This window comes from Furipterus horrens, unplaced genomic scaffold, assembly GCF_987537825.1.
Source record: "Furipterus horrens unplaced genomic scaffold, mFurHor1.1.pri manual_scaffold_6, whole genome shotgun sequence".
In the NCBI taxonomy this organism is placed as follows: Eukaryota; Metazoa; Chordata; class Mammalia; order Chiroptera; family Furipteridae; genus Furipterus; species Furipterus horrens.
The window spans coordinates 125,347,490-125,360,102 of record NW_028327176.1 but is presented as its reverse complement, the minus strand read 5'-3'; the positions used below and the strand labels follow the sequence as shown (position 1 = coordinate 125,360,102).

At 41.8% G+C, this 12,613-nt stretch overlaps 1 protein-coding gene across 1 annotated transcript in view; it reads right to left on the bottom strand.

The window, feature by feature from the left end:
* Positions 1-11,266, bottom strand: part of SH3BGRL2 (SH3 domain binding glutamate rich protein like 2) — a 53,979-nt gene extending 42,713 nt beyond the window's left edge. Inside the window, exon 1 of the mRNA XM_090282690.1 lies at positions 11,030-11,266. Coding sequence (XP_090138816.1) covers positions 11,030-11,074 — 45 coding nt within the window. The 5' untranslated portion in view covers positions 11,075-11,266. The remainder of the gene's footprint in view (positions 1-11,029) is intronic.
* Positions 11,267-12,613: the final 1,347 nt, after the last annotated feature.

The window sequence follows — 12,613 nt, the reverse complement described above, 5'->3', positions numbered from 1 at the left end:
GAGGCTCCCTCTGTAAATTACACGTAAAGACTCCGGTCTTTGTGAAGTATATGAACAGTGGCTTTGCATACCCGCTCCTGTGGGCCCTCCTGCCTTCCTGCAGGTGTTGATTACATTATTCCCTTTACACACAGAACAGCCTGCACTCCCAGAGGCCCTCCCTCCCTCCCCTCCAACCACCAACAGCCCTGACCCTGGCCTCCCACTTTCTACTAACTCTTGCTTTGAACTCCCACAGCAGGCTGCAATATACTGATAAACTCTACCAAATGGATACTTTATTTGCAGGGTAGAAAACAGGAAATCATCACCCCATGGAGAAAATGTCTCCCAGGAACCCAGGATCCAAAATAAATAAAATGAATGCACACACTCCCACCATTACCATTTGTCCCAGTACATTTCATGTTGCCCAAAAGTCCCAGGAGATTAAATATTTCTGCCCTCAACCCTATCCCTGGGCTAAATCCTTCCTTCCACGTTACCCTTTTACACCCCCCTCCCACCCTCCCATCTCAACCTGCTCCCTTCAGTTGAACACATCCAGTCAGTTCTACTCAACTTTATCACACAAAGCAAGAGAATCTCATTTGAAGCAAATCTGGATTCAGGACACCCAACACAACATTCAACAGTCCATTCAGAGCACCCCCTATTCTAATGTCCCCTTAATCTCCAATTCCTTCCTCTGGCTCTGAGACATGGCCATTAGGAGATAGGATGGCACAGACATGGGTGTGACAAGGCAGGTTATTTCAAGTTTCTGAACTTCAGCAGTTTCCTGAGAGAGAGAACACACAAATATGAATGGCTACCATGCCAAGTTACTTTAAGTAAGAAAAATAAACAAAAAGCCCTGAGTACTTCTTGCATGTGGTGTGAGTGGTAGTTGTTAGGATGATGACAATGAGGACAATCGCATATTCACTTTCCATTTCAACCCATAATCCTTATAGCTTTTATCAGTCTCTGCAGAAGCAAAGCAATTGCTTTCACATGCCCGAGGACACTGTGCCTACAATTACTTGCTCAACAGCTGAATGGAGACCCCTGAAATTGTTCTTTAGGAGTCCTGCCCCTCCCCTTTATTTAGCTTGAGCACACACACTGTAATCCTAGCCAGCTTTCTGGGTCAGTGGGACCCAGGTTCGCATTGGTCTCTGATAGTGGGCTCTTCTAGGAGGCAATGTGGGGTAACTGAAAAAGTACCAGACGCAAAATCAGAAGATGGGGGACTCAAACCTGAATTCACTGAGCTGAATGATCCTTATGTTACTTAAACACCCTGTACCTCAATATTCTCATCTGTAAAACAGGTATAATTAACCACAGTTCATAGGGTCATTGTAAGGTTTAAATAACCTGCAGGAACTATCACATTGCTGGGCACAGGTAAACACTCATTGTTCACTTGAGCCTGACCTTTCAATGCCCCAAGGCTCAGCATGGTGGACAGGCATATCCCAGGGTCGGCCTATTCCAGTGTCTCCCTCCCTCTCCTGTCTCTACTACCTCTTCCCACAAAGCCCCCATTACCTCATTTACCACCCATCCACCTGCCATGTGCCAGGTTTGAAAGCACCCAACTATATGCCACAAGCATTAAGATTCAGCATTCTGTTTCACAGTCAGGATAATCACTGTCTTTGCTGGGAAATACACTTATCTTCGTTAAACACAGAGATACTGGTCCTTCTCCACCACCCACACCCCCAAATTTGGAGTGAGATGTTTGCAGAGGATATTATCCATCAATTCAGCTTGGTGTCTCATATTTCTGTCATAGACTCAAAATAGTCTACATTCAGGTACACAAATCTGAAAGACAGAGTCCAGCTGCACAGTCTAAGATAGGAATGGCATGTTTGTGGCATAAGTCCTAGCCCTCCCTCCTCTGGTGCCAGAGAAGACACCAACAGTCAATCACTGCTTGTTTCCTGGGCTCCAAAACCTCCTGCCAGCTCTCCAGGCAGCCACTACCAGTCAAGAGATGTCATTTGTTATGAAATCTACTTGACAAGTTTAGGAAGCTTTAAATCAAGCCAGAACTCTTAAAATCATATACTACGCACAGCAAAGAATAGTGTCCATTTGCATAATAGTAAGCACTTTGTAGGTAGTAAATTAATTCCAGTTTAGTGACTTGTGTACAAGATGCTATATAATCATAACATGTTCACACATTACGGAACTCTAATTAAGTAGTTTGCATGGAGGAATGACCTCAAACTGTAATATTCTTATTAATTCAAATTTCACCTGAAAACTCTTTATAAATTTACTAAAAACTCTCCAAAAATTAAACCAGCATGCACCCTCAGCTTAGTAAGTACTATACACTGTGCATAATATTTTGATGACTGATGATCTTACATGATCCAAGGTTATATTTTTTACTTTTTATTACTGCTATTACTACTATTGCTGATGAAATAACAGAAAGAATAGATAACATATACTAAGTACTCACTATGTAGCAGACACTCCGCTAAATAACTTATGGGGAATACTTCATTCATTCAGTGCTCATGACAATCCTATACAGAAGGTACCATTCCCATCCCACTTGTACAAATGAAGAAGCTGAGGCTGCTTGCTTAAGGCCACATCCCTCCTCAATGGCAGATCCAGGATTTGGACTCAGTCCCTGCCTTACCCATGAGGGAACCCTGTCCTCCAATGATATATAATCCATAGATGGGGCAGAAATAGACACTAGGCTGAAAATAAAGTGACTCCAGAATCAAATATATCAGCTGATAGTCAACCCAAACACCTACTTAGGCTAGGTAGTAGTTTATCATAAAAGGACAGTACAACCCCAAACTCACCTATCAACAGGGGATCCATTCTTTGAGAAATGGCCGATTCCCATTCAAACGAACTGTCCTAATGAATATAATAACCAAAACAGAAAACCAATAAACTTCAATCCACATGGGAATGTCCTGAATGAAGAAGACTACACTCCCACTCCTTATGCAACCCACAGAAGGAAAATAAACTACTCAAAAGCTATGTTGTTGCTGTTATTTTGGGGGTTTTGTTTTCATTATAATATTGGATTGGTATGCAGCAAGAGCTACTTATTTTAACTTTATATGCATCTACCAAATATCTAAAATGACCCATCAAGCAAGTCACCAAACTGGATCTCTCTTACACTCAGTCCTCCACTCCCAAAGCCACTAGATTGAAGATGACAAAAAGCCATTTCCTGATCTGGGCCATTACCAGTATGAAATGGAAAATGCACCCTATAATACCTAGAACCTTCTGCCCTCAGTCACAGCTAACATTCCATTTCCGGCTTCTGGAACTCTAAACCAATATTGGCAGAGAGCCCACAAAGGTTCCACAAGAAGACAGACACACCCTGATGTACACACACCCCTGCTTTTCTACTTTCGGGGTCAGTTCCAGGAAACCTCCTTTGGAATTCTGCCAGATACTGAGCCAGCCCAAAAGACTCGGGTTCACTCAGGAATAAACAAGCTGCCAATGGCAACAGAGGTTGGAAACCATCGTTTCTCAGCCTTTTGGCTAAGATAAAGTGCAGAGGGAAACAGTTCCAGGGGACCAACCATATTGTCCTCAAATTTCCCAGTGGCAGCACCTCTACCTAAATCTGGGTTTGTAGGTAGAGGGGGCTCCAGTCTGCCAGCCTCTAGTTCAGCTTTCAGTCCAACAGTAAGGCTGTCAAAAGTCCAAAAGGGAAACATTCAATTAAGCACTTTTCCTAGATTGATTTCTTTTTTAGAGTTTGGGAAGAAGCAATCAAACATAAAAGAAGTAACAACACTAACTTTAAATGACCATAGTGTAGTTGCTGAGGAACTAGCCAGTGCTGGCAGATAAACACAGATAAGCCTACTGCACTAATCAGTAGCATGCGACTGACTGGTACAGGCTACCAATCTCTTAACTCTTCCTCCCACCCCCACCACCTCCCAAAACTAGGCATTACATTACAGATCCCTGCTGGTCTAAAAAACCACTCAACAGAAAGGTTCAATGACATGTTTCTGAGCTATAGCTATAAAGAGGACACTAAAAAGATAATTGTAGATAATCATAAGTGGAAAATCTCCATCAAATATTAATAAGCATTTGCCAGTTAATAGAAAAATATTCACTAAATTTCTAATTTGGAAAGCTTAAGTCCTTTTTTGCATAATGGATTAGTATAACAAAAATTAATCAGAAAAATAACATACAGGAATGTAATTTCATTCAGAACAACCTAAGTTACTATTAACTCTATATCTACAATAACACAGATTAGAGAGATTCCTGCTGAAAAACTGCTGAAACCCAAAAGGGTCTCATTATGAGTTTAGAGTTTGAGAGAGTAACTTTTAAAAAAATTGACATTTAGCAGCTTAAATAATTTCTTGATCCCATTTTTAAATATGCATTTCAAAATAAATTATTTTAAACTTTTATATATAATGATCAGTATTTCACCTAATTTTTACTTTTATTTATTAATTTATTATTTAGAGAGAGAAGGGAAGGGAGGGAGAAGCATTAATGTGTGGTTGCCTCTCTTGCGCCCCCAACTGCGAACCTGGCCTGCAACCCAGGCATGTGCCCTGACTGGGAATTGAACTGGTGACCCTTTGGTTTGCAGGCCAGCACTCAATCCACTGAGCCACACTAGCCAGGGCACTAATTTTTACTTTGAAAAGTGAAATATTCACCAAGGATCTAGACTTTTTCTACTCCATCTCCCAATTCTAAGTGTACTGGGGAAAAAACCCACAATTTATATTTGAACATTTTATAAATTAAACATTAAAAAAATCTAAAGAAGAAATATTTTTTGGAGTTAGTATCTTACAATGCTTCCTACTGAACTGTTGAGATGTTTTTGTTTTTCTTTTTCCCATCATAGTTGCTTTCTTTTTCTATTTTTGATCAAAAAATTGAGAAACAGAAGAAAGACTCAAGTAGTCTTACATTCCTGTACTGTGGAAACCACCTTATACTTCATATTAGAAATGTTTGTCAAGACTTCATTTCCTCAAATAGGTAGATACATTTATTGAAAGTATCCTAAAACAAATGGGTAAAAAGCCCCTAATTTCATAAAGAAGTCCATGACCTTGATCATATTTATATTTACAAGTTTAAAATATTACTGTAGAATAAAAATAACAAATTTTGGAAATATTAAAATGAACTACAAAGACTGAGGTGAGGTGTTCACTTGGGATATTGATAAATCTCCCCTCCTAGCAACAGACCTTGTACATCAACTACAATTCCATATAGTTACATATCCAGCTGCTGCCTTTAAGATTCAAGAAATTTGCTCAAAATCTTTTCAGTTAAAGGGGGAAGCTCCATTAATTAGTCTTTCTATTTCTACTCTCACATTATATGCTGTCATAGGTACAACTGTGTCCCCAAAAGATGTTGAAGTCCTAACTCCTGGTAATTACGAATGTGGCTTTATTTGGAAATAGGGTCTTGGCGGATGATCAAGTTAAGGTGAGGTCATCAGGGTGGGCTCTAATTCAACAGAACTGTGTCCTTATAAAAAGGGGAAATTTGGACACAGAGACAGACATGCACACAAGAACTCATATGAACACGAAGGCAGGTATCATGGCGATATACCTACCCGCTACGAGCCCCAAAGACTGGTAGCAAACCATCATAAGAGAGGAGAAAGGTATGGAACAAGAGTCTCTATTACAGCCCTCAGGAGGAAGCAACCCTGCTGACACCGTGTTCTTGACTTCAAGCTTCCAGAACTGTGAGACAAGTTTCTGTTGTTCGAGTCTCCCAGGTTTTGGTACTTTGTTAATGGCAGCCCTTAGGAAACTAATACACACACTTTCCCAGCCCGACCTCCTCTAACAATCACATCCTTTTCCTTGCATCCTGATATGTTTCTGCTGCTGATCATTTCTTGTATGTCCCACCTCTTCCCGAACCTCACTCCACACCTTCCCCTGCCAATGCCCTTTGGCACTGTTCCTCCTCTGAGGTACCACTGGCATTCTGCATGAGGCGGTCCTTATAGGGAACTGTCCAGCACACTGCAGGATGTCAAGAGTCCCTGGTACTCTCATTCATTCACGCAGGGCGCCACAGTGCCCACAGTGGTGAGCTTTTGCTCTAGGAGTTTTGGAATCAGCTGCCCAGTAGAGGGTTACTCTGGGTCCCACCATCTACTTGCATGTGATCTCATCAGATCAGTTAACTTCTGTCTCTTCAACTGTTAAATGGGAGTTAATAACTATCAGTACCTGGCCATATGACTCCAAAGATTTAATGAGTTAAAGATGCTAAGGAGCCCAGGCTTACCCTTACTAACTCCTTCCTGTATTGGCATTACTTAGGAATTAATGTCCAGTCTGTTCTACAGTCACATCCTGACTTGGACTGCCTTGGAACTCATTTTGGTAGCTTCCTCACACAGTGAAGTGTCACTAAATTCATTCTGTGGAGATGCAATTGCTTAACTGACCATTGCATGCTTAAAATAGTTATGTCATGCAGAGCAATTGCAAAGAGCAAGACAACTCTGAATATAGTTTCTACGTGTCCTCCTGCCGCCCTCACCCTACTTGAAAACAGTTGAAAACATAGTTGCAGCCCTGGGCAAAGCTCCATATTTTCCAACTTTGCTTCCAATTCCTCTATAACTTTTGTTCCCAATGAAGGTTCCACTCCAACATCCAGGGATAGACTGCTGTCTAGCTCATTTCACCTTGCCTGTGGAAACATCCCCCAAGCTGGCAAGTCTCTCACTCTCCTTGATCAAATGTTTTGCATCCCAAGTCTTTCAGCTATAGAGTCAGCAATGATTTGTGCCACAAGGGCAGAGTCTAAATCCGTTCTCCTGACCATCACATACACCACAACTAGCACCTAACAATACCTAACACAGATCCCAGTATTTAGTATGTATTCAATGATTGATGAATGCAAGAATCAATCCATGCGTGAATTAATGCATTGTTGAATGAACACAGGAATGAATACATTCAGGAGTCAGGAGACCTGGCTTCCATTTAACCCTCAGCTGTGCACTGACTGACATAAATGACCTCAGGAAAAGCCATTGAATCTCTGCCCAAATTCCCTTCTCTGTGAAATTATGTAGTTGGACTTCACTAAAAATCTCTTTATGTTTTCTTCAACTCTAAAAACTGAGTTTATAAACTTTAATGAAGAATAAAAAACTATTTCTTTCTTGAAAAATTTCAGTCAATGTCGGGGAGTGGGGGTGGGGGCGGGATGTGTTTTACTGAAATCACATACCAGAGGTCCCTCCCTGTCAGAGAGCAGCTTGTGCCCTGGGGGAAAAGGCTCCAGAGAGCATGCAAGCTGCAGAGACCGAGGACATCTCAGAGACACTGAATACTACGGAGTTTGCGTGTTATCATGGGCGTCTTTCAAGGACTCTGAGACTATACTGTTCCTCAAAAGGGGTCCATGGGGTCCTCTGCTGCCTGCTGTCTCCCACCCAAAGCTCCTCCCTTTCCAGCCTGAACAAGGTGGGCTTATGCACTAACTCCCAGGCTCCAAATCTAACTCAATCCCTCTCCCTGCCATCTGCCTAAGGCTCCCACATGCATATTTCATGATTTCTGGCACATTTCCTCCTTATCTGACATCCTGCAATGCATCCCTCTGCTGCCTATATTATTTCTATCTCTGGTAAGAATGTTCCTGAAAGAGGCATATGTCCTTGGGCTGTACTTTATTACGAGTGGTTTTACCTTTCCTATCTTATCTCCCCACTTGGTCCCCACGTGAATTCCTTAAGGACAAAGACCACACCTTCTATTCTCCTCTAGTCCCCCTAAAATATCAAGGACAGAGCTAGGCAAGCAGCAAACCCTTAGAAAATACTTACTGAATGAATTAAATAATGGATGAATGAAATAACTGACTGATTTCAATGTTTTTATATTAAAAATTCATATTACTGTATTTCCTGTATAAAGTTACCAAGACCTCCCCCTTTAGGTATACAACCAGGATAAGCCAAATACACTATTGTCCTAAGACTGAAATAAAATGTCCATCACTACAATATGAATGACAATGACACTATCAGGTGCATAAGAAATCTGATTTTTCAGATATCCGTTATCATAATAATGTGGAATCATTTTCATTTCCTAGTAAAAGCAGATTCTACCTGGAGCCAGGGGGGATAAAAGGGCAATCACCCTTTGGTGTTAAATGATTTCAACTACCACTGTTATATGTTGAAGCCAGAGAGTTGGGGAAATCAGAAAAAGATATGAGCATTTTCTCTAAATAGAATGTTTGAATCTATTGCTGATTGGGGTAGACCATCTTTTTAGAAATTCCTGGGACTTACTAAGCTAAATCTAATTCTGGTCACATTCTTCCCTTGAGGTTGAGGTTTAATAAAACTTTCAGCTAAAATCAAACTGACTTGGGAATCAAATTATTTGCTCTCTTATGCACTTGATGGTCATGGCTGGTCACCAAATAAAAGTGCCAATGGTCAACACAACACTGCTAGAGGGAAAACTGCACAGTTATGCCATTAAAGCTTAATACAGCTTAATGCTATAAGCCCTATTAGCATCCCCAGCCCAACAGTTGATTTAACTTCATTATCTCTTGGAAATCATTATTCTTGTACCTGAGCATAAAGTTATCATTGCAAAAGTATCAATATTATATAATTACAGCAAAACTGTGTACAGATATAGAAAATATTACAACTGGAGAGACTAAGGCTGAGAATTAACTGAGACTTGAAAAGATTGGGTCCAGCAAGTAGATAATTAGTCTTATGGGCTATACATATGTGATAACAGAGTAAGTCTTCCAGCTCAAATCAAACAATGTCAGAACACAGGACGGTGAGGGGACTTGAGACATCATAGTAAAGCACCAAAGAAAAATAAATTCACTTTAGGGCTTATATGTATATTGCTGAATTAAAGAAAGCTGTTGAGAGGGTTTATCCACATTTACCCAACTGATGAAGTCAAAGCATTTTAAAACTAGAATGCAATTCTGAATTATTCATCACACAATTCTTCATTCTACAGAAGACAAACTCAGGCAGAGATGGAGCACCTTATCCAAGCATATTCCACTAGTTAAGAGACTGCATTAAAACAGGGTTCCACCCTTGCCTGTGTGGCTCAGTTGGTTGGGCATCGTCCTGTAGGCCAAAGAGACAGGTTTGATTCCCATCCAGGGCACATGCCTAGGCTGCGGGTTCAGTGCCCAGTTAGGGGCATGTACAAAAGGCAACCAACTGATGTTTGTCTCTCGCATAGATGTTTCTCTCCCTCTTTCTCCCTTTCTTCACTTCACTCTAAAACAATAAGCATGTCCTCAGGTGAGGATAAAAAAATTTAAATTAAAAAATATTTAGGTCTCTTAAGTTTAGCTCTACATATGCAAAACAGAACATTAAAATTAAAAATTAAAAAGGCCCATAATAGGCTGGCAATAAATATTTGTTAATGGAATGGAGAAAACAGAGATGCAGGGTTCTAGAACTATCTTGATATACACTGTCCATTGACAGGATAAGGCAAGTAATTACCTCAAGTTTTGACTTTGACTTATCCAATATAGCAGACTTCTTAATACTTTAAAGTATCCCATCCTTTGTACAACCAATAAAGCGCTACTGGAACAATTACTGAAGCATGCTAGTTGGTGGTGAAACCAAAAGCTCTGTAGCATTCTTATAAAGAAGTGCTTTGAAAAACTCTATCCACAAAACAGTATGGGTTTCCAAACACATAAAAGGTAGCTTCAGTGGAGAACTCTATAAAAGGCAGGTATGACTAAGCAATCACAAATAACTAGAAACACCAAAACTAGCAGGTGTCTGGGGACCAGGGCATGTCTGCATATGGAGATAAGTTGGCATTTCCCATCTATTGTTCCTAATGCAAAAGGGAGACTTTTTTGTACTACAGTGTTGATTTCTTTTTAAATAAAAAGCCTCAGTGCCTTATAAGGATTTGCAAACAACATTTTATTCCATCCTCCATCCCACCTGCTTCACAAACAAATTTTGGGACAATCGGGTTGAGTTGCTGGGCAGTCAACTGACTAGATCAAATTTTTAGCAATCAATACTGCACTTTCTGATGTACTTATTATATATGTATTATATATCTCACCCAAAAAGCCTCTTAAATCCATAGTTTAACTCTTAGCTAAGCAAACCAAGTCTTAATAATCATGTAAAACACTGCTACATGTCTTACTCATGGGACTATCAAGTATACTACTAAATTTTCCTTAAAGTCTTAAATCTACTTCTCTTCTTCCTAAAAATATTCAAGAACATCGACCAAATTAAGTAACTTACAATAACTAATACAACCATTATACATCCCCCAGATGAAACTGACCACAGCATTACAGGGGGAAGAATCCAAACACACATTTGCAAAAGAAGTAAAAATATCTACAGTGGTCAAGGCAAAAAAAAAAAAAATCCTGGCACAACAGGAAAAACCTGGTCTACTGTTCTTTGCGCAGGTTATAATACTAAAGAAATTTATTTAGCGCGGAAGGTAGGGTGGAGAGCAATTCCCACTTAAACTTGTTTCATTCAAGAGCTAGGATAGCAAACAAGCAGCCGAAAAAGCTCCCGCACAAAACTTAACCAGGCTTAAAGTCCAAAATCAGGAGTTATTAACACCAAGGGAAGTAGGACCCTGAAGCTCTTTACCACCCCTTGCCCAAATTTCCGAGCCACAAAACTGGAGCTGGGGGCTTCCCGCGCTGTCTCCCTCTCTGGCGGTGCAGGGTAAGCTTGGGGTGAGCCTGGGGTCCCCGGGGTCCCCCATCCACCTTTGCTCCCGCCCTTTTCATTGTCCAAGTGTGAATGGATCACCTGGCGAGCGCCGGCTCGCACCGCCGGCCGGACGTGCTGCGCGCGGAGAGAGACGCGCAGGAGTGAGCCCCGCGCGCCTCCCGCAGGACCCGCACCGGGTGCCCCCAGCCCCGGCTAATCCGACCCCAGTCCGCTACGGGTCCCCGCCATGCTCACCGCAACGAAGCCCGAAGAGGAGGCGATGAACACGCGAATGACCATTCTCTTGCCGTGCCGGGACGCACCGTCTGCCCCTTGGGCTCTGGGCAGGCGCGGGCGCGGAGGCAAAATTCGGCTGAGAACCGCAGACGCCACCTAGTAGAGCGCTCCCTTCGGGTAAGATCAAGGGGATCTAGGTTCCTCCCTCCCGATCTGCAGATAAAAAAGCTCAGCGCCTCTCCAACGCCAGCCAAAGGCAGTGGAGGGGGTGGAGGAGAGGGAGGAGGGAAGCGGAGGCGGAGCATGATGGGAGTTGTAGTTTCGGTTTCCCCCTGGAGTGGCTGCTAGGGTGAGTTCCTTCAGGTTTATTTCACGTCAATCTCGTCCGCCTGCAGGTGGCTGAAAGGGAGCCCCAAGCGGGGTAAAGGTGTGATGAGGGGTGGCGAGGATGCCGGCAAGACGAGGAAAAAGAAAACTAGGCAAAAGGGCTTGGTTCAAAGTCCAAGCTTAGGTTCTATGTTGTGGTTTATTGGTTTGGAGCATCCCCACCCAAGACCATCTACGCGGGACAAGCCCCAGGGACCTGCGGCCCTGGGGATGGGGCGGGCCGGGCTCTCTGGAGGTGGCGGCGGCGGCGGCGGCAGTGGAAGCAGTGACGCTGGGCGCGCCTCTGTTTTCCCAGCTACTCTGGAGATTGCGGAAAGGTGATTCTTTTAGGGAAATGAGAGGTTTTCTTTTTCTGCAGACACTGAAAATTAGAAACCCAGATGAGAGCACAACCGATATTTTATTTTTCTTAGCAAAACTGTAATTGTAGTAGAAAAAATAAATACCAAGCGAAATTAGAATCCTACTATCAACATTGGGAATCAGGACCCCACCCGCCCCACCCGCCTCACCCGCCCCACCCCCTACCCTTACACAATGGCTTTGCTCTGTGCACCTAATATTTACAGTTGAGCCAAATCTGTGCCTTTTCCAGACCTGCTGCACATTCCAGCGCAGTCTCCCTGGAGGATGCCGTTAAATAAAAAGCTTTTATGTAGTTACTGATAGTTTAGGAATAGTTCTTTAGCCAAGTGCTTCTGTTTTAACAAAAGCGCAAGCCTCTCGCAGTTTAGTGGAAATGAACCAGTTTTCCCTGCAGCACTGTATTTACTTTCTTCCTTTCAGCAGGGGAGCTTAGCAGAGTTCTGGGAGCAATGTTAATAATTCTTGAAACAAAGAAACGAGGTGATGAGGTCTCTTGGAAAATTTCTTGCACACATACTAAACGGTTTGGACCATTTGTTTTTTAGAGCAATTTTAAATATTTTCAGTTTATAACCTTTCCTATTAAGACATTTCTGTAGTATTCTTCTTTAATTTAGTATAATAACAAGATGGAATCTTGATGGGACTTTGTTTCTTCTTAGTATTCAACAATTTTAAATATGTTTTGCTGTAATTACTATGTCTTCAAATATACTTTAATTTGGCTACTATAAATATGGAAATGTATGTTTATGAAATTTAAAATAATTTCCTTAAAAATAGACACTTATCTCCTGTATAAATGCAACTATATAAAAATCAGCATTTTCTTCAGTTTGAAATTATACA